The 21,925-nt window shown below is 47.1% G+C and overlaps 2 protein-coding genes across 2 annotated transcripts; both read right to left on the bottom strand.

The window, feature by feature from the left end:
• Positions 1–2,279: 2,279 nt before the first annotated feature.
• Positions 2,280–7,606, bottom strand: LOC135392639 (uncharacterized). The gene is made up of 4 exons (XM_064623355.1): positions 7,498–7,606; positions 4,255–4,605; positions 3,874–4,070; positions 2,280–2,599 (listed from the first exon to the last, which is right to left on the bottom strand). Exons 2-4 carry the CDS (start codon positions 4,603–4,605, stop codon positions 2,392–2,394), a joined length of 756 nt encoding a protein of 251 aa, XP_064479425.1. The 5' UTR covers positions 7,498–7,606; the 3' UTR covers positions 2,280–2,391.
• A 6,084-nt stretch (positions 7,607–13,690) lies between these two features.
• Positions 13,691–21,361, bottom strand: LOC135390761 (lipoamide acyltransferase component of branched-chain alpha-keto acid dehydrogenase complex, mitochondrial-like). Its single transcript, XM_064620632.1, has 10 exons — positions 21,252–21,361; positions 20,302–20,501; positions 19,783–19,967; positions 19,558–19,715; positions 18,841–18,931; positions 17,965–18,281; positions 17,828–17,905; positions 16,882–17,073; positions 16,243–16,314; positions 13,691–14,723 (listed from the first exon to the last, which is right to left on the bottom strand). Exons 1-10 carry the CDS (start codon positions 21,330–21,332, stop codon positions 14,556–14,558), a joined length of 1,542 nt encoding a protein of 513 aa, XP_064476702.1. The 5' UTR covers positions 21,333–21,361; the 3' UTR covers positions 13,691–14,555.
• Between the last annotated feature and the right edge of the window lie 564 nt (positions 21,362–21,925).

Here is a 21,925-nt window from a genome sequence, read left to right as displayed (position 1 = left end):
CGTCCGTATCGATGGCTTCAAATGTTCGCTCCATTGTTCTTCAGTACGGATCTATATCACCAGCGCGCTCGCTTCCTAACTATTCTATCAGTGTTCGCACTGTGCGCTAGTTCACCTAGGGCACTAGTTTGTTTTCGATTTGGGGGTTACACCCGAAGTGTCGATACGAAAATTCGGGGGTGAATACAAATTTTAGCGGGTTACAGGATTTCTACATGACAATAACGCTATGCAAGAAGAGAAAATTCGGGAGTAATTATCTTCTAGACTTTTACATTGTAATTACTCTCAATTTTCGTCCCTGACCCCGCAATTTACTCCACATCACTACAAATATGGAGACCCTAAACTCGTAGCCAGAAAAAAATATTTCGGGAGGTGTTCTATGGGTGCTTTACATGGGAGGAGGATTTCTCCCTCGTTTCCCTCTCCCAAATGTACCACCAAAGGTACGATTGCGGGGGGGAGGGGGGTTGAACCCCCGAACCCCCCCTCCCCCCCGAAGCCTTCAACAGGGCTAAAGTTACTCCCTCCTTATAAGAGTGTATGTAGTGGGAAGACGGTCGGGGATTTTGCAAGGCGCGACTATATGCTCGCTCTATAACATCTATACGCTCCCAGGATTGTGTCATGAAGAACACATCACTTGACGTCATATGTGCACTGATTGGAGCGCGCGTAAATGTGTTGGCTATTTACGTAAGAGCAAAGATAAGTGCTATTGCTCAAACGGGGATAGGATGCAAACACTCCAGCGTCCACCAAAAGTACGTGCGGTGAATGCCAAGAAACTTGTGCTGTATATGTATAGTGCTTTATCGGAATGGAAACTTCACGTGTAATCGGTACCGAGCAGCAATACCGGTGCACTCCGGCTCGCACGTTTGAAACGTCTCTGATATTGCGCAAAGATGAAACGTATTAGACGGAGAAGCTTTCTGGCTATCATAATTTCTCGGTGGGGTTCCAACCAGAGACCTTGGGACCACCTATAACAGTTATCCTATGTGTAGTAGAGTGGTGTTTGTGGAAGCAGCTCCGCCTCTCGGCCGTCGCCCACGTAATAATAGGACGTGTTCTCGAGAACTATGCGGTTGACAGTCCATTCTGGGAACTATAAGTGCAGGTGCTCCTCGGTGCATAACTGATATTGTAAAGTGATCGTGAATATAGATGCCAGCGTAGCGTAATTGCTTAGCACAAGGTGCGTGGTTTGACTGCCGACGCAGGTCACAAATATGGACGAACACAAGCACGCTTGAAAACAAAAGTATAGCTTGGGTTCGTATTGTGTTTGTCTGTTCTGTGTTTCAGACTCGCAACTGTTACTTTTCATCATTCATGATACAACCATCCTGTTGTACGTAAATTGTTCGGTCGCTGTCCAAACTCAGGCCACGAACGCTCTGCCCTCAAAGCTCTATCGACCTTCTTGGACCCCATAGGACTTCGAACCTTATTGTCCTTATTGTGACATCATTTCATTCCCCTCATCACCACCAGCAATGGGGTAGAGTATAGATTATATAAATAAATTTGTTCGTGTAATGTCCTCGCGCACGGGTAATGTTGTAATATTTTAGCCGCGATACCGCGTCATCCGAGCCTTCTTTTTTGTTATATACAACCCGTTTTTGTCGGCCACCTAGCGTGGGATACAAACACTTCTGTGAACGACACTATTTAACACACACACACACAAAAGAAGAATGAAATGTTTTAGGCAGAATGGTGAATCTCAGTAACAGTCGAATTCTGACTATATATGTCCACGTAGCGGAGGAGTGAGAGGCAATGCGCTGGCTTTCTCTATCTATAGGTGATGTTGGCTACACTCTTAAAAATGAACTTCACCACATAGCACGCTCCTAGCCAACCATTATCTCGAATGATATCGTTATCTGCCCTGATTTGTTGAAAACGGGGGGGCGTACGCCATTTCTGTGACACTTATGCTGTTCATAATTGTCACAGAAAAGGCGTACGCCCCCTGTTTTCAACAAATCAGGGCAGATAACGATATCATTCGAGATAATGGTTGGCTAGGAGCGTGCTATGCGGTGAAGTTCATTTTTAAGAGTGTATACTGCCGCTGAAAGCACGGTTGCGATTGGTTGACTTTTTGAAATGTTACACGTCACGATAATCAAGCGGAGGAGGAGCATTAGCTATACGTCACAGGAGAGAGAGAGAGAGAGAGCTTGAACCATTCTTATTGGTCCCATTGAACACCAGATTGCTCCCCCACACTGCCAACTATATACCTATTGAGTCTCCGCTTTTTGGTACTAAGGGACACCATTTTATTCAATATCCACGCACGGGCGTCAGGACGGTCCAGCGGACGAGGGCAGCGACCGAGTGAAGCAGCAGCATTCGTTACAGCGGCACTCAGGGCACCAGACCGGAGCCCGGCTGCTTGCTGCGAAAGACGGTCAGGAATCCCGCCAGAGCCAGGAGACTGGAGCTGGTCCCCAGGGAAAGGTAGAAAAACGGAGTCGCTTGCACGAACACGCGAAACATCAGGCCGAAGACCAGGATGGAAATTCCAGATATCAGCGAGATCCAGATGCACACCAAGATCATGGCGCTGTACGACCTGCACATTGCAACCAAACGCAACCTGTCACTATATACAGGGTGTTTCAGTTAAATCCCCGGGCGTATTTCATTGGTGTAATTCATTGGTGTAAGGACGTAATTCATTGATGGATAAGGGAGTGGAAGAGCGTCCTTTTGCGCTTCGCAGCGACAAGCCGCGACAAAAATACGTAAACCGAAACCAATTAATTACTGCAACAAATGACCCGCTTCGATGGCAGATTTTTCTCTAAAAGGTGTCCACTGAAGGTCCCAAAAGGGGGTAGTACCCATTTTAATACCGACAGCGCCCTGCTTTAGAAGTTACGCTTTTTTACTTAACTCATTTGCATTTTTATCTTAATAATGAGCGCCTCCCACTAATCCACACGGTGTGCAGCTTGTAGGTGGTATCGGACAGATACTTGTAAAAAAGAAAGCTCGTGGATTGGTGCACCCGTTCGCGAATTATTTAGCCCGGGGATTTAACTGAAACACCCGGTATATGATCCGGACAAACGTCACTGAAGAGATACCTTAGCTGATTTTTTACCTAAGGAATGGGTTGTGGCGGGGGAGTAGGGGATGTTGGGGGAAGCCAGCAGGAACGGAGGCTGAAGGGAACTTTGGGATTCGTAAAGTCCCACAGAAAGAACAGGCTAGCATCCCTCAGTATAGACTTCATTGGGATGCCCCCCTGGTTCAACGGTAAGCGAGACACTCTTAAAAATGAACTTCACCACATCGCACGCTCCTAGCCAACCATCATCCCGAATGACAGCGTTCTCGCCCCTGATTCGTTGAAAACGGGAGGCGGAGCCTATTCTGTGCCGTGCATAATGAACAAAATAGGCTCCGCCTCCCGTTTTCAACAAATCAGGGGCGAGAACGTTGTCATTCGGGATGATGGCTGGCTAGGAGCGTGCTATGTGGTGAAGTTCTGTGGTGTGGTGATTGGCGATGTTACCCCATGACAATGTTATGCGTATGCGTAAAGGTACATTGTTTTTTTTTTTTTTTCTGGGAAATTTGTGGGAAATCGTCATTTTTGCTTGATTTGCCTCCCCGCTTTCATCGTGGGAACACAATGAGCAACGGAGGCACGACATGGTCGTGCAACAGAAGCATGACGAACATCTCTACGCCATAGCGGCTGCACGCAATTTGAAACATATTTTTCTCCTAGGTGGATCGTAATGAAAACTACCCCGGTGGTTTCCCGTATCACAGTGAACGGACGAATGCAACGATGCCCCCCTGCGGCAAATTGCGTCAAGTGGTTTTTTTACTCACGGCAGGGTGTAGTAGCGTTCGCCCAAGAGACCGTATCCCTTCGTGTTAAGGCGCTGAGCCATAAGCTGTTTCTTTTTATTGGCTGCTTCCAATGCCTCGCGGTTACGGTCAATGAGTTTCTCCATGGCTTCTTTGTCTTGAGGAGGTCCTGATGGGGCGTCTCCTCCGTGCCTCACAGCGCCGCTCTTGCGGTGGCTCTGCGAATAAACATGTCGCGGTTGTGTGTAGTAAGTGTATTTCTGCGTTCACAATACGTGTGACAGACAGCGCACGCAACCATGGCTACTTTGGTACCCAAAAAAGCGGACTGCCCGCAAAGATCAGTCTCAAGACCTCAAGATCAGTCTGTAAGTGACGGGGAATCGAACCAGGGTTCCTAACCTTGGTGCCCTTTTTCTTGCTCTTCGCTTTCGCTTGACTCTCGACACTTCTCTTGTGTTGCGACGGAGGCGGTGGTGGAGGCACCATACCCTCCTGGCTGTAATATGGAGCCGGAGGCCACGGCCCAGGAGGCATCATTTGAGTACCCTGCAGAGGGACTTGCATGGGAACTTGCATGGGTGGTGGAGCATCCAGAGCACGAGCTGACCCGTAGCTGGACTCGTGCGTAGAGCCCCGATGCGACACCTGGCGGGAACCATGTTGGGAACCCTGGAGGGACCCATGGTGGGACGCCTGGCGGGAACCCGAGTGTCTTTCCTGCGGCCGCGCCGCCCTCGCTTGATCGTCCATCTGAAGAACAGCAACCGTGAACAACAAGAACAGTGAACAACCTGTCTGTGTCCTCCTGTTCACGGACGCTGACCGTATACAGTCCTCATCAATAGAGAGTTTTAGTTACGCCATTGCTCTGCGTATACGTGCTACTATTCCGTATATGCGCGGTTCAATGCAGGCGACGACGTTTTCCGTTGGCGGCATTAAAATCTTTGGAAGGTACTGCCAGGTGATAGAGAGGACATACACAACGGGTCAGTAAGCAGGCTTAAATAAGCACCACAACTTCGGCTCCTCCAGGACACAAGCGAGACCAACGGGGCATCGGCCGGTTTCTTGGCCATTCTCGGACTTGAGCGCCTTTTTGGTTGGAAAGGAAACATGCTATAGGTTGTCAAAATACCCCCCCCCCCCCCCACCTCACTTCGCATAGACTTCCGCGCATTTAGTTCCCTAGAGGACCTTAAGGTACTCTTTATCATCTTCTTAGTTTGTACAGAAGAGCTGACCTATAGGGTCGCGACACTTCGTCCTAAGTAACGCATCGATCAACCTGTCACAGCTCCCCCTTTCACGTGAACGAATCTTAGGCTGAATACTATTCAATTATAGTACTGTCATCTTCGCCTCGAAGCGCCTTGGACATACTTTTTAATACCCCATATACGCGTGATAAGCGCGGACGATGAGTTGGAGCTGAATTCGTGTACTTATGACGTCAGCTAGCGTGTAAAGAAAGTGCGAAAGAATTCGCTGGGTCAAGGCGCGTTGCTGAGAATGACGAGTGGCCTCAGATGCCCTTCCTCGTCCCGATAGAGAAGACCGTTATGCCGTTCCTACAACATTCTTGTAGCAGTAGCACCACTTTGCCTCAAGGCCCCGGAGGTCAGGGACGGCGTTGCCGGAAATTATCGCAGCTGACGTATATCCTTCGAGTGGAAAGCCGCATTATTATCAGCATTCGACAGGCTACCGCCTCGTGAACGTACGTGTTAATGAATATAGGCGGTCGCCTTTTTGATTGACAGGGAATTGAGCTACAAAGTCCAACAGAATCGCATTCCTGGCAAAACAGGGAATAGGTTTATTCGAAGCGACGGACAGGGTAATAATATCACGTATATTGCCCTGAGAGTACTAGTCCGTGATTGTTGCAGTGGTCATTCATGCATACTCTTTTTAGCATACATTTTTCGTGTAACGTCGATGTCGTCTTTGCCCGAGACGACAATTAATGCTGGTAACCTGTCCATGAGAACCGTTTGCGGTTCCAGCGACCCTTAACGAGGCGACAAGTCGTTACGTGTATGTCGATGAAATTGCACTGTAAGGACATTTCGCGTTAAAAATCCAAGCAAAGGCCAGCAATGAGAAGACGTTGTTGGCAGACGACAGGGAGTTCCAGAAAGCAGACGAACGTTGCAAAACGGACATCGCAGTGGAGAAGCCTGCAGCCAATTTTGGGAGAGGAAGAAAGCTAAGGTCATCGCGTGTGCTTCCTGTCGTTTCCTTGCGTGCTGCTTTCTGCCTACTTTACTTTTTTACCTGTTACTTCAACGGCGTCATGTAGGTCACGTTTGCGAGGCTGCTATGCAACAGTTATTCACGCAGAGGACATTACTATTGTTTGTTTACGATGTATTTTTCAATTTCCAAACGCAACGGTAGACGCGTGACAACTTCATAAGAGGTCTCTAAGTCAGAATGGCCTCGTGCAGGGCGATGCGTTTTAGCAGGCTGCATTTGTGAGCTGTCGTCTGCTATTTTCGTCTGCTACGATATTTCCTCATCTCTTCACATATTTTGTTCCGCATGATTTGGCGCCTCATCTAAACATTTCACGGGTACGGCACGGCCATATTTAATCGTAACATTGCAGTATTCCGGGGAAAAATCTTGGGAATGGCCGCGACCATTTCATGAAATAGCTCCTACACGACCATCCGCAATGATAATAATAGTGATCGAAGCAGGCTCATTGATGTACGCTCTTTACGTTATAAACACGATTTCCGCATCAGATTCCAGGTCTGCCTCTGAATGCACCGATCAATGTTGCCGAATGCATTCAATACGGGCTTTTCTTCCAAGCACGCCTTTATTACCCCGTATTCAACGAGAGGCAATCTTTCTGGGTGTTGGGAAATGATTTTCCTGTATTCAACAATGCCTTTCAGCACCGTTTTTGTTACTTCTGAGTACTGGTGGCCGTGACTGCTGCACCAGGAAAACACGGAAGTGGGTTATAATGGCATTTACGGAAGAAATTATTGAAAATGGAAGATTGAGCACGTTGCGCTGCAACAGTTACGTCAACAGTAAAAAGTTTCATTGACAAAGCATTTTGCAATTTCTGTTACCTGCTACCACGCAGACAACGTCTGCAAACGGTCGTCTGCTATGTGTCGCTCGCTGACAATTCGCTGTCGTCTGCAACCGTAGTGATTTCTGCATGCTACGCTGCACAGTGTTGCGCGCCTACAGACAAATTCTCTCACCAGCTCCTGATTGCAAGCTGCCCGTTTAAAGTCAAACACCTTGACCAAATCCTTTAGCTCGCATAACACACAACGCAACATGTAACGTAACAATTGGCATCGCTCGCCGCAACGAACAATTACTGCTGCCAATAAACCGGACCGACGACTTCGTTGCTTTCATCCTGACCCCGACGAACTCGTAGCAGTTACCAGGCCGCTAACGCTATTGTCAGCGAACGATATCCAGCGGAAGAGAAACCGAAAGGTCGTGGGGGCTACATGCTTGACCCCGACCTCCCGCGCGCGGATAACAGAATTCAAGATGTTAGCTGGAAGTAACGGTAGACGTGGGGGTCGTACTTTCACTTCGGCAAACATGCAAGCGTTGATTAGAAAATGGTGTGCTGGCAGAAGTGACAGGACTTACCGCCGTGACTCCTTTGGAATGCGAATCACTGGGGCCACACTGAAAACAGCCGCGCGCTCCGAGCAATGGAAAAAAACGTCGTCTTCATCCCAAAGGTTTGCGAGCACGTACCCTTTGTCGTTGTAAAGTGTGTTACAACAGAATAAAGGAGTGTTTTAAGCAGTGATATCGGTAACTGCTTATAAATTGCACAACGATATAATGCTCGGATAATTTCCGAGTGGGGCGCCTGCTAAGTTGGGGGTTACGTACGCACACACTGTAACACACCAGTCAACATATGCGTCGCAAGTGCCTCTTTTTCTGCGTAGGTCTTTACCAAGCGTCTTTACCAACCTATAGAATGCATCGAGTTTCACACCAATCATGGTACCGTGATGTTACACGTAAGCTGACGTTGAGCTGGAAGCCCCAATATGGCTTCCATGCCCAGCAGAATAACATGCCATTCGTTGTCGCTGCCCTCCTACACCTTTTTATAAGCAAGCGAAAGACCAAGCAGGTCCTTATAGTCGTGACATTTCCCACCATCGAGCCAATCTTGTCGGGAATGGAATCCGCGACTTTAACGCCTCTGTCACACGAACAGTCTTCAGTGATAATTAAGACGAATGAGCATTGAGCCAGCCGTGACGTCGGACACGTCATCACTCCGCCCACTTGGTCGGAGCGGAAGGCGAGCCGCGGCAGCACGGGCAGATTTCAAGGCTACACTGCACCTCCGCTCCAAAATGGCGGCACTGGCCTTGGCACCGCCCACCGTGTTACGTCAAATGACGTGCTTCAAGACAAGCTCCTCCCAATGGCCAAACTCTCGCAGTAAACGGCCCTGCATTGACCAGCAAGCGTGTACCCGTGTCAGCTTGGTCCCTGGCCAAATCCAGTCCACCAAAGCTCTGCCCTCAAAGCTCTTTCGACCTTTTTGGACACCATAGGACTTGGATCCTTATTGTGAAGGGGCTCATTATTTCATTGCCCTACGAGAGGCGTACGCCTTTTTTGTGACAATTATGAACAGCATAGGAGTCACACAAAAAGGCGTACACCTCCCGTTTTCAACAAATCAAGACAGATAACGATATCATTCGAGATGATGGTTGGCTAGGAGCGTGCTATGCGGTGAAGTTCATTTCTAAGAGTGATTATAGAAATTGATGTCATTGCAATCCATCACATTGTATTCTCCCAAAACATTCTCTGTGTGACGCGGAAGCACCGCAAACTTAATTTATATTTTTGGATAAATACGAGGTCACACTGTGCGCAACATCTGCCATCCGTCTGGCAACAGTGCTCCTTGAAGGTCGCTTTCTTTCCGTCTCCTCACCATAGCTGTGTCACCACCAGAAGCCATGCAATGTTAGGAGGAGAGCGGAGAACGGAAAGGTGCACGCGCAGTTGCTAGGATACACACCTCCGGATGAACCACGTCACCTACTTTTGGAGAATCGGAAGCTATGAAGTTTTGCGAGTTCTTTCGAAAATTCGCCTTTATATTTTGCGCTCTGCGCCTTTGAGTGAAGTTGATTGAAATACGAAATAAAATAAAGCAGCGTTTTTTTTTTGTCCGTAGTTCAAGTGTGGAGCAACGAGGTGACATTTAACGTGGTTCGAATCCCTGTCTCATTCGTCAAGCTGTCCAATCAGGAGTCACCATACAAAATATTTTCGCTGTGCGGTGTATTGTGACTGTGCAGTCAAATTTTGTAATTTTTTTTGTAAATCACTCGAAGGAAGCAGCCGCGTACAAAATCCTCCCCGTGACGTCGATAGGTCCCCGTGCGTTTCTTCGTTTCTTTTTTGGCAGCTCACCCGCTGCTTATACGCGCTTGAGCCGCCCCGGTCTACGTCACATGCCAGGGGAATAGACTACGTCAACGACGTACCATCCTCCTTCCCCCCCTCACTCTCCGACTCGTTTTTTCCCAAGAGCGGAGGTAGCTCACCATAGCGGAGGATTTTTGAAAGACTGGCAGAACAGAGGCCTGGCGCGCGCGCCCTGGTGGTCACCTGTGCCCATCGCTCTTTCGTAGGAGCTCATATTATTCGTTGCAGACCGGACAACGAAAAGGAAAAAAAAAAAAAAAAAGAGCCACGAGCGATGCGGCACGATCTTAGAGGTCTGGCCCGATCTCCTGGCGTGACGTAACCAGGTACGTGTGACGTAGCATCCCCGTGGGGAGCAGCCGCGAGGTCTCATTTCCCAACGAGAATTCGTCTGCTACGGACAAGGAGAGGGCGCTATATACTCGCGTGGAACTCTCGACGTCACGGGGTGATGTCGTTACCCCTCGCGCTCTCCGAAGGAGTTGAGGGGTTTCTAGAGGGTGTACACATCAAAGATCTCGCGCGCACGCTACAGGTCGGATACAGGAACATAATGTCCGCTATTCTGTTGCGCAATACGCCGCAGAATTTATGGAGCGAGGGAACCTCACTGCTGAGGTCGGCTGTTCTGCACCGCTCCTTTGCTTCGCAAGATGAGCGCACCTTGGAGGCGCGAGACATTGTTACGCCATGTTACATTACAAAAAATTCAAGCGAGACCCGCAATGGACGCAACAAGCGTCGACAGTCGCACGCATCAATATGCCAAACCAAGCCGTCATTATTATTTCCCAGTTCGCGGATTAGGGTGGTTTGAATACATAAAAAGTGCTAGGACTATAATGTTTCCAGCAATACCTCCTTCCCTTTAAAAGAGTACGGAGGGCCACCCAAAATATTTTCAGTTTAAGACATCCGTATATGCGTCAATTTGCCGAACAGCACAAAAGGTTTGTGCATGCAGTTTTTTTTTTAGAAAAAAAGAAAGAAACATACACAAACACAGCCGCGCTCGTTCACTCTCGATTCGCACCCCGGGGTGTAACAAGGAGGAGAGGGACGACCTATGACGTCATAACGTCTGCGCAATCAACGCCAGTCTTTTTCTTTTGTGTGTGAGGGCCTTCTTTAGTATTCGCTAAACCTGTTCCCTTGGGGGGGGGGGGGGGGGATAAGGAACTGAAAGAGTGACCGTGGACATGGGAGATTTCGTTGTCCCGCGGGAGATTCCCTGTGGGCAATGCTTCTTCAGAGCCCTGAACAGCTGGCTAGCAGACGATACTCTGAACCAATCAGCGTGCGCGGACTGTGTAGCGTCAGTGCGCAATGTCACAGGCTGGTGGTGCTCCCCACCACCGTTGCGCACGGTCGCTTATTGCGGCGTAATTTAAATTCAATTTCTGCGATAATTATGAAAATAGGGGGTGAATTACTTCTCGTGGTGCATTTTACTGGCATAATTCACAGTTTTATACAGGGCGTTTAACCTAAAGTGATAAAAAATTGTAACTGTCGACGTAGTCGCAGGAGGATTGTGGGACTTTCGGTAATTACCTTCTGCAAACGTTTGCCACCATTGAGGAAGGCTGTGGAAAATTTTAATTCCGAGAAATTTATTTTTGACAATTGAACTTTGAAAATTGCCAAGCGAACCCCAATTTTTTTTTTTAAACAGAACTATGAAGTCCTCCACGGATAACTGCAGACCCGACAAAAGCTATGCACAGTATCGCAACAGCTATAGTCGAAAAAGAAAATTAGCAAAAATCACGCTTTAGCCCCGCCTGCTTGATTTGCGCAAAGAAGCGCGCGCGAAATGTGCGTCTAGAGGAGGAAGTGTCCCCGCCTTCATTTGTTTTGCCTTCTTTGTGATAAGACGGTTGTCACCAGCATCAAGGTGAACGCGGGCGAAAGAAAGGTAAAAAAAAAAAAAAAGAGGCGGGATCACTTCCTCCTCTCCGCGCATCTTCCGTGCGCTGTTCTTTGCGACAACCAAGCAGGAGGGGCTAAAGCGTAATGTTCACTAATTTTTTTCGACGATTTCTGTTGCGATACTGTGCATAGTTTTGGTGGGTCTCTGGTTATCCGTGGACTTCATATTTCTGTAAAAAAAAAAAAAAGTGAGGTTCCCTTGGCAATTTTCAAAGTTCAATTGAAAAAATAAATTTCCTTCTATTAAATATTGTCCAATGCCTTCCTAAATGACGGCAAAAGTTTCCAGAAGGTAACTCCGAAAATCCCACAATACTCTGGCGAGTACGTCGCCAGTTAGAATTTTTTATCACGTTAGGTGAGACACCCTGTATAAAGAAAACAACCCAAGCAGCAAAATGTACTGAAAGTCGGGTGCAATAGGGGTGGACGGGTAGGTGGAAGGCCTTGAACACACTCGTGAAACTAAGGAACATCGATAAGACACATACCGTCCACCCCTATTGCACTCGACTTTCAGTACATTGTGCTGCTTGGGAAGATGCTAAAAATGACTTTCCTTTCCAGTCGATCTCGAAACTATGGTGCTATTTTATTCCTCGTTGACCACTGGGCACGGTGTCTAAAGTTGCACGCGAAATGGTGGCGTATGTTGACTGCAATTCGATAGAATACATGACAAGAGCAGACGCCGGATGTTGAGAGTATGCCGGAATTCCCTCTGCGAAAAAAAGGCGAAAACGTCATTCCCTACACCACCAATAGGAGCACGGCCTTGAGAAACGGGATGCTGCGGCCGCTTGGCATGGACGGCGCTCTTCTCCCTTCACCTCCGAGTGCTGCCCTCTCACTCCTTCTGTCAGTGAGTGACGTCACGCTGATGTCGTTACCGCCAGAGCTCGAGATGGAAAATTTCCGAAAATTTTGAATCGCTCGAAAAAAACCGCTTTTTCGTGTTTTTTTTCCCGAAAAATTGGAAACAAACGTGGTTGTTGCTGAGTCGAAGCATTGCCGGCTAAATCACAGCATTCAATGAGCTAGAAGCTTTAGTAGTGTTAATCCTCTAGGCATAAATGCAGAGCAGAGAATTGCTTGAGATTGCTATCTACTCAGCGATAGGTAATTAGATGAACCTGTCTACTCCAAGCAGAACTCCGACATTATGTGAACATGATGGCGATCGCTTGGAGCAGCCAGATGGAGCTCTAAGTTCGTGGTTGTTGGCGGATTAGAGGCACCTAAGGCACTGTTGGCGAGTTGGAACGCATCAAAGGCACGAAAATTCACATTTTTGAATTTTTTTCGCATGACAATTTTTGGCTATTTTTCTGGAGACGAGGAAAAAAAAACGAAGAAAAGTTCTTTCCCAAAATTTCCGGTTTTTTTTCGGGGCTTCGCATCTCTAGCCGGAGCCTCTGCAGCTGCGGAAGCACTGTTCGGTCGCTAGCACCACTGGCTTCTGTCGTTTTGCCGAGGTGTTTCGTCGCTGGCAATATGTGTGGTCACAGAAGATGTGTGCCATGTACGGGCAAGAGCACTCGCTTCCTCTCGTTTTGAAGTCACAGTGTGTGACTTCACGCAGCATGTGATGGCATTTCTGAGAACGTACGTATAGCCAATTCAGCTGGTCGTCGTACTGCATAAAAAGTTGCACTGGCTCGAGCGTGCATGTCACAAGGCCGCCTTAATCCAACGTGCATCGTGTTTCATTGGTCCTTCTGTTCGCTTTCGCTCTTCGTTCATTTGTAAGCTGAACATATGCTGGTACACTTACAATGCTCTGCGCGAAAATGACCAGCAGAATTTGGTATTAATCAGTAAATTGTGTTACTTGCGATACAGCTTAATTAAAAACACATCTGAGATACCTTAGAAGCAGGAACTGTGAAGAACAAATACATCAAGAAGACTCTCGTGGTGCTGCCTACAAGATACCCCTTGGTGACTCTTGCCACAAAAATTGGTGTTCTTTACACTCTCCTCTCTTTCTTTCTTTTTCCTCAAAATCAATCGCAGTCCGTGACGATGTCGTGATTCGACACATATTTGGTGACCCGGCAAACTGGGATTATTAACTTCCCATGCACTCTACACCACAGCTCCGCAAATTGCTGATGAAACAACAAAATGGTTCTGTGAAGACTAGCAATCTTCCTGTTGTGAGACGAGATTATCTCAGTTGAGCATCTGGCTGACTTACTGCAATGCAAATACCGTGACAAAAAATTGGCTGCATCATTATAGGGCCATCTTATAATCCTTATCTTTGGCCTCCCACAATCACTTGGATGCTATTGCGACGTCTCTCTTCTCTCTCCACGAACTGCTATGGACGGACCTACATGACTGCCGATGTGCCACGAGACAGATCAGCAGGACTAAATGCTAGTCACGTATACATGTGCTGCATTATGCAAGATGCATAGAGTCAAAATTAGTATATGGCGCTTTAATTATCCAAAACTTAAAGAAAAAGCTAACAAAGAACACAGTGCATTTTTCAACAACTGCCACAAACTCCCACTGTACAGCTTCCACCCATCTTTGAAACAAACATACCTCACCGAGACTAGACTTCCAGGTACAGACAAGACCCTAGTCCCTTCAGAGATTCTCTCCTGGCAACCTCGTGCAGACCGCGGGCACGTAACTCCTTCAACGAGCCACGGTAAAATACTAGGCGGACAACAGAGTGCAAGGTCTAATAAACGAATTCACCTTCACAAAAATACAGCTTAGAAACAACAACAATAAAGGGAGGAGTGTATCTTTCACTACAAAAGTGAACCGGGAGATGAACTGCATGTATTCGACCACGATACACACATATTTTCAAGATTAACTCGAGAGATTTGTTCCTGCTTTTTTCCTACACAGTGGCATAAAATACGTCCTATAACAAAAATAAAAACGGTAATCCGCATCTAAGATGACGCAGGAGTCAGGCTGCTTTGAAGAGCTACAGAGAAAATGTCAACAAAATCTGCATTATCACATTAACCACTGCCCTCGCTAACCCTCCTGAACTGGTATGTATTTTAAAACGAGGATGGCTAGCAAACAGCAGGTACGATAGTCTGTTTCCGTAAGAACCTGAGAACCGTCACCCAAAGCTCCTGCATCAGGCGCTGCACATGGCAGACGTGCTCGCACGTGGCAGACGCGCTCGCTGCATGTCGGTCAACCATGTTCCGCGTGCTGTTGTGAATAGTCTTACCAACGGGAGAGCATTTCTGAACAAAATGCTCCCAGAGAACTGACGCTGTTTACGAGGCTAGAGGTACTAAGTTCCGTCGTCCCTATTTGAGGTGCATTAGCATCGTGGCTGGAGTTTCCAGGTACGACTTCCAGAGGTTGGAGAAACGCGACATGGTGGCGCCGTCGATGACCCGGTGGTCTGCCGACCAGCTGACTTGCATGATGTTCGCCTTGATTAGGTTCTCCGAGGCATCGAACCTTGGCAGCAGCTGTGGGGAAAATCGGTTCGTTATGAGATTACACAATGCAACTGGAGTAAGGTACAACTCTGCAAGGAGGGGTACGTGGTTAGCAGTTGTGGGTATGGCATGCGGGACGAGCTTCTAAAGAGCCATACTTTTAGCTCCGCTTCATCGGTTATCGCTAACTCAAAGTGTCTTATTTTTAGAGCCTGAAGTTTTGGGGAAATATTTTTTCTAAATTCGTGGGGTAAAAATCAAGTAAATAAACATGTGCTCTAAATTCATGCAAATTCAGGTGAAAAAACTTCCCGTATGCTGAATTCGGGGAGAAATCGGGCTTAGTTACTTGAACCAACTGTACTGGTTTGGTACTAACGATGATGTAACTGCATCTGCTGCCAAACAAGTTAGTGTGCATTCCTACACCTTAATCTCCGTGAGGGCAATTTGCCGGGTAAAAATCGGGCTTAGCCCTAAAGAGACAACCTTCAATTCCGGGTGCAAATTTCGGGAAGAATCGGGTTAAACCCTAAAACTTCAGGCTCTACTTATCTTCAAATTCTTCAAAGCTGCCCTGTTGTGTGAAAAAGATGAGATCGATGACTTTGAAAATTTGGGTAAAGATCTGAGTAAATTCACGCTCTATAGCATATAAATCCCGTAGTAAGCCATGTTGTAACACTGTCGGTGCATGGAATGGAATGAGAATGGCTACGAAAAAAGTAACACAACCAGTAGAATATGGTCGGCATCATATTACAGTCGCTACTTTCATTCAGTGTCACACAATATTTTAGCGGTTGCCAAGCGTTACAACACTAAAGTTGTTTTTTCCCAATGCCTTCAGATTGCGCCGTCTAGCTCCGTTTTCCTCTAAAACTAAAGTCTGTGGCGTCAAGCACAAACAACCCTTCGCGCCCTGCAAACAAAAGGATTCTATACCACTGGAGTGCGGCTTTGTGTATGTCGTGAATGAAACGATTAGGGAACCAATGGCCAATGTTAAAAAGATGTCTGGTCACTCAGAAATTGTAAACCACCTGAAGGGGTGTCAAGGCTGTGCGCCATGTTTCGAGGACAATGCATTGCTTGGGTGGGAACCCCTCAGTCATCGGAGGTTGCCAGTTTGTGTCAATATAAGTTGGTAGACCATATTAAATCTCTCGCTGTGTCTGAGGATTTGTGTGTCTGTTGTCCTGCACATTATCTCTACTCTCGTTTGATGGTCAGTTTTTTTTTTTTGTTTTTTAAATAGGCCATGGGCACTGCTGGATGCTGTCGAAGAACCGCGCAACATAATGTAATAAAATTTGAAGTGCTGGCATTGGAGTATTTCCTTACACTTTACACCTGCGCGTAATCCGGTGACTCAGCATTTTCGCTTCTTGCAAGGCACGGCTTTTGGATCTCGGTGCAGTTTTAATTTGTCCTCATTCAACTACGCATGAACAGCGAGCGCATCGCAAGCACGCGTCAAGCGCCACACAAACAAACAAGAAACGTCTCAATGGGACCAACAATCATATCCGACAAACCCAGCCCTTACCTGAATCTTGCCGATCGCTCCGATGCAAACCGTGGGTTGTACGATTACCGGTTTCGCGTACGTTCCTCCCACCTGCGACACAGACACGTTACCGTCGATCTGCCGCTAGATGGCGCACAGAAATTACTGTGCACAGAGCCGTATATAGAGAGAGTTTGGCCATCTTTTGATCTTTTGCCGCTTCACGGGCGGAGCCTGTTTTGACGGTGTGTCGGTGTTGCACCGCCCAAAAAGCCTGAATCCAAGCGAAATCTGCTTATCAGCCAGCAGGTAGGCGCCATCTTGATGCAGTTCACCGGCTGGTCGACTTGTACTTTTGTCGCGCTCAATGTAATCTACCAGGGTCGTCGGCTTATCACCCACAAGCGCCTGTGAAATGGGAGCTTTGTTACCAAACTGAAAGGATCCAAGGACGAAGGGGTCTCGAAGGGCGCGGTACGCATGTGTCTTCCCCCTTGCATCGTGACCAACGCTTTGCATCAACATGGCGTCGGCGACAGGTTGACGGCTGGACAACAACAGAGCGCGGAGAGGGAGGTCGTTCAGCCGTGACGTTGCATGACGCGGTTCAAGTTAGGCTCCTCCTAATGGCCAAACTCTCTCTATAAATGGCTCTGACTGTGCAGATTGTTCGCTTACTGTGCCAATGTTTGAAAGTACGATAGTGGCTCCCGCAAGGTCGTTGGTCGAAAGCGCGCCAGACGCTGCCAAGTCCATGAGACGATTGAGGTCGGCTGCCACTTCCAAGATGCTCTTCGACTCCACGTTCTTTACGTTGGGAACGATCAGACCGCTGGCAGTGTCCATCGCGACACCAATGTTGTGGGCACCCTAACGACAATCAAGAGAGAACCAGGAGGGAGGGATCATGCAATGTACATCACAAACGTTCATGGTACTAAATATTAAACGGGCACTGAGCAGGTATACTAGGTGCCCTCTTTTCTGATGCACTGCACCATATTGCCAATGGTAGTGTTTTGCAGAAATTATTCGCAGTACGGCAGAACCTCTAAGTAGTGAACCAGCATACAGTGAAGGTGTCGATATAGTGAAGTGAAAACATGGCTATAGTGAAGTAAACCTGTGGCCCCAATGTGTTGAAACCCCAACCAGGAAGCCCTGACATAGTGAACATATTGGTATGTAGTGAAGTTTTTCAGCGGTACACAGGTAGAGGTTCTACCGTAAAACGTACGGAATGCATGGAAACTGATGAACTGTTTGCCATACTCTTCCGCGCTTATGCTCTGTCCGGTGATGCCTCGCCACCAACAGCAACGCATCATTTTTACATTGCGCCCCATCAATGAGTCACAATACGCTTATACATTAATTTATTGCAGTATCTGGAAGGAAGGTAAATTCAAAGCAACCTTCCGCTTTGAACCTGCAACTTAGCAAGTTCAAATCGTACTAAAAGTCCACAAATTTCCCACGCACACACTGCAAACATTGGGTAGTGCCATTTCCATAGTATACTATCGTACGCAAATCCGGCAAGTTCACCGTGGTGCTTCCCGACCCAGTTACGCTCAGCATGCCACAGGCTTGTGCTCTCTCTTAAAATTCACAAGGCACTCACCTTGTAAGTGATATGCTCAACATTTTCATCCACGTGGGAATTCAGGATGGGGTACTCAAAGAGGGACACAGACATTGCCTGAAATTCGTGATCCACCCTTCAAGCTCCCTGCATCGAACAGTTATAAAAAACCTTACCTTCATAAAAAACGGCATGTAAGATAGTCGAATCCCGTACGACTCGGCCATGCGTTTCAGCACGGGCCGCAGTTGCACAAGACGCGTCACATCCACTTCATCACAGTACCCGAAGTGGGGGATGGACAGAGACTTTGACATGGTCTTGGCCATAGCTTTCTGAATCCCTTTCACCGGCTCCTTTCTGTCCTGCAGTGCAACGCGCACTGCAGGTGTTGCAAGGGGTGCCTTCGGAGGCGGTGCAGGAGCTTTCGCGGCAACAGGCGCTGTCTTCACCGGGGGTGGTTTAACTGGTGGTGCAGAAGCAACGGGTGCAGCTGCGTGAAAGAGATGCGTTTGGGAATCAGCTTTGGGTTGCGTTGTGAACGGCGGCACGTAGCAGAGCGTCGAACCGGAACCAAAACCGAAAACCGGAATTAACCGCAACTTCTAGCTGGAACTGAACCGGAATTACTAGCTCCATCTTGGAACTGAACCGATCTAAGAACTTCGGCTACCGCTTCGGGATACCGGTTCAGTTTGGGTTGGTTTGTGATGGTGGTGGTGGATGTGGGGATGTGAGCGGTTTGCCCGCCTGGATTGGCAGGATGTTGCTCGGGGAAGGGATGAAAGGGTGTCCTATTGGTTGAAAAACGGAAATAAATCCATAAAAAAAACGTAACTAAGAGATCTTGTATCATTTCTAGTGGCTACCTATAATTTTGTAGCATATTAGAACTTCGAACCGGTTTACAGCCTCAGAACCGGTTAATCGAAACAGATACATGTGAACTCCAGAGATGAACCGGAACAGAACCTTTATGGACGAACCCGAAACAAACCGAAAGACGTTTCGGTTCGACGCTCCGCATGTAGTACGGTTAAAAAAGAGCTTACACGGGGCAGCCTTCTGTTCGAGAAACCGAAGCACGTCCTCTTTGAGAAGGCGGCCATCTTTGCCGGATGCTCGAACGTCCGCAAGATTGATCTGCGGAGGTGTTTCAGAATCCTCATTTAGCTTCGCACCCGTTGTATGACATACTCAATGAGCGACATTTGAAAAGCACAGCTGGAGATTAAAACAGCGGAAAGCATGTGTAGCAATCATGGTCGTCAGACTTGATTAGCTAAATAAACACGTAGATGTACGCAGTATGATACGTAGCTGCCACATACTAATATTGCAATCTAATTTAAACTGTACAGTAAAGAGAATGCCGTCAATCGCAGAATTGTAAGGTCACAAAAAGCTGTATTTCAGGGCTAGCGTACCCATGTGTTTACATGGTTTGACTGCTGGGATATGACTGCCCCATCATTGTTACACACTGCTTTTCTGCCTTTGCAGAAATCTGCAATATTTCATGTTAACACATGTTCATGTTTGTGTCCATTATTGTGGATTGTGCCTCTACGTATTGTACAAACCACGTTCCGCATGAAGATATTTCCAATCACAGTGTTGACATTCTTTCTGCACCACACTTGCAGACAAACCTCTATTCGGTTTCATGTTAGTACTTGCACCCAGTGAACTCTCGTCAAGCATTTTGCTGTTCATCGGCACACAAAAACATTAAGACTGAATGAATGAATGAATGAACGCTCACGCACATTATGCTCCATTGCTAACCTCCGCACAGCGGGAGTAGTCAGCACCTTGGACGCGAGTGTCGGTACTTGAGCAGGTGGCAACTGTGCCGTGGAATCACCTGAATGGCCTGTCTTCGGCTGGACCTCTTGGTCCTGTATGTGATCGTCGTCGGACGAGGCTGCTCGAAACACATTACCCGTATGATTTTGTCTGTCACAGCAGTCAAGTCCCCCACATATACGTACATGAACCGTCTCCGTCGATCTCGATGTCGACCAGGGGGGATCCCACCTTGCAGATCTCATCGACTTCGTGGTAGAGCTTACGGATGATGCCATCGTATCGACTCGTGATTGTGACTGACGCCTTGTCACTCTGTACTTCGCAGATACTGTCAAACTGATTAACTTTATCACCCGGTTTCACGTGCCTGTAACGCAAAAAGAAATTCTATCTGCGGTGTTACAAAAACTTAACTGTCAGAAGATGAAAAAATGTAATGAAAAAAAAAAAAACACTGCTAGATTGTGCAGACAAAGAAAACAGACATACAGGGCATACAAGAAACGGCTGCTAATAAAAACTAATCTTAAATACGGCATAAAAGAAACAAAAATAAGCGCAAAACTCTCTGTAATAAAATACAAAAACATAGACCGACTTCACATCTCCTGCATAACACCGATGACACATGGAGCACCACTGTCTAAATATAGCTACAAATGTGATTTCAACGCATTCGTACCTTATTGTGTTCAACTTACCATTCCTTTACATGAACTTCACTGATGCCCTCACCAATATCCGAGAGCTTGAATGGGACCACTTCCCCCCAGCGTGGTCGGCAGAGCTGAAAACTTCTCCATTGATGGCTGAGAAGATTGTTTAGGTGCCTAGATGAACCAGTGTGACCGATGAGGACGTGGTTGACAGGTTTATATCTATGAATGCATCTGCATGAACTCTGCAAAAAATTTAAAAAAGTTATTTTACCACTCGTGTGACATATTATAGCGAAAATGTGTGTTTTTATGGTGATTAGGATAGCCATGGCGTGATGGAATTGAAGTGCTCGGCACGACAGTATGATACGACAATTCTGAGAAAGATCGGCTTTTATCTTCGAGGTTACTGTAGAAGCTCCCTTCTTTCTTGTATTTTTTTTAAATGCGCAATTAATTTCATTTCTGACTGTAATTTCCAACTTGTGGTGGTGGCTATTATTGTCAACCTGATATCTGAAATTTTGTATTTGATAATTTTCGTAAATTTGTACACGTAAGGCAACCACAGGCTGTGTCTTCGATGGGCTCAAATGGTCTTGCAATTTGCACGGAGTTTACATCCGGAAGGTGGAAACGAAATTTTGAATTTCGTTCAAGCGGTACGAATGACTACAGTGGTCATGCCGGGTTTAGGTTGAGATTTGATGACGTCTGGCAGCGTTTGAGTAGACAGACTGCACAGTATCAGATAACCACAATATTGCACTGCGTGCAGCAGGAGCAGTATCTAGGATTATGTATCGCATCAGTTGCACGAATTTTTGGCACTGATCATGCAACGTTATGCAGCAAATATGGAGGGAATCAGAATAAATCAAAGTATTCGGCTCCCGGCGTGCAGCACACAGCACCGGTCGCGTAGACACGAGGAATGTATGAGGTGTACGGCGATGTAAAAGTGCACGTATATACCATTGTACGGCTCTTACCCAGCGAAAAACTCGTACTCGTGAACTGTTGGAACTAAAGTTGACACTTTTCGGAAACAGACGAAGAGCTGCAGCAGCCATGCTACTTATGTTGGTGGTGCAAGTGGCATCCGCCCTAGTTTCGTACCCGGCTCTATTTCAGTCACAAGGATAAACACTTGTTATTGCGAGAGCTTGTGCCGCTTGTGTAAACACTTAAGTAAAAAGGGGTGTGATGAAAAGTAGATTACCATGTCCTTTTCGTCTACAAAATGCACATAAGGCTGGAAGAGCGAGTCACGGCTACACCGCCGAACTTGTAAATAGCAACACTGGTAACCGCAAGTCGGCTATATCCTACCTCTATCTTATTTTCAGTTGAGCTCATTCTTGTGCATCGTTGATTGGCAAACGCTGAACAATTAAGTGATCAATTTTTCCTCAATGCCGTTAACAGTGAAGGTATGAAAACTGTACGGCAACGAAATATAATTTTCTAAATTAAAAAAAAAACAAAAACACCGAGTTACCTAGCTGGCGTAGATGGCTAAAGCCAGAAACCACCAGAAACAAATCTCCCGCCCGATGCAGACATGCGCACACATCGTAGTGCACGGATAGCGGTGCATTTTACGAATACGCACTAAAGCTATGGTGTGTAGCGTGATATGTGGTGTAATGCTACTACCGAAGTA

This window comes from Ornithodoros turicata, chromosome 4 (assembly GCF_037126465.1).
Source record: "Ornithodoros turicata isolate Travis chromosome 4, ASM3712646v1, whole genome shotgun sequence".
Classification (NCBI taxonomy): Eukaryota; Metazoa; Arthropoda; class Arachnida; order Ixodida; family Argasidae; genus Ornithodoros; species Ornithodoros turicata.
This window is presented reverse-complemented; position numbering and strand designations above follow the sequence as displayed.

What these genes read in the sequence shown, in the direction of transcription:
- LOC135390761 (XM_064620632.1), bottom strand. Translation starts at nt 21,332, where the DNA reads ATGGCTGCTGCAGCTCTTCGTCTGTTTCCGAAAAGTGTCAACTTTAGT. An exon ending in GAGTACGAGTTTTTCGCTGG is followed by an intron (nt 20,502 to 21,251) that starts GTAAGAGCCGTA and finishes AATTTTTTGCAG; the next exon opens with AGTTCATGCAGATGCATTCA. An exon ending in TTGAGCATATCACTTACAAG is followed by an intron (nt 17,074 to 17,827) that starts GTGAGTGCCTTG and finishes GATTGTCGTTAG; the next exon opens with GGTGCCCACAACATTGGTGT.
- LOC135392639 (XM_064623355.1), bottom strand. Translation starts at nt 4,605, where the DNA reads ATGGACGATCAAGCGAGGGCGGCGCGGCCGCAGGAAAGACACTCGGGT. An exon ending in GCAAGAAAAAGGGCACCAAG is followed by an intron (nt 4,071 to 4,254) that starts GTTAGGAACCCT and finishes GTTTATTCGCAG; the next exon opens with AGCCACCGCAAGAGCGGCGC. An exon ending in GAACGCTACTACACCCTGCC is followed by an intron (nt 2,600 to 3,873) that starts GTGAGTAAAAAA and finishes TGCAATGTGCAG; the next exon opens with GTCGTACAGCGCCATGATCT.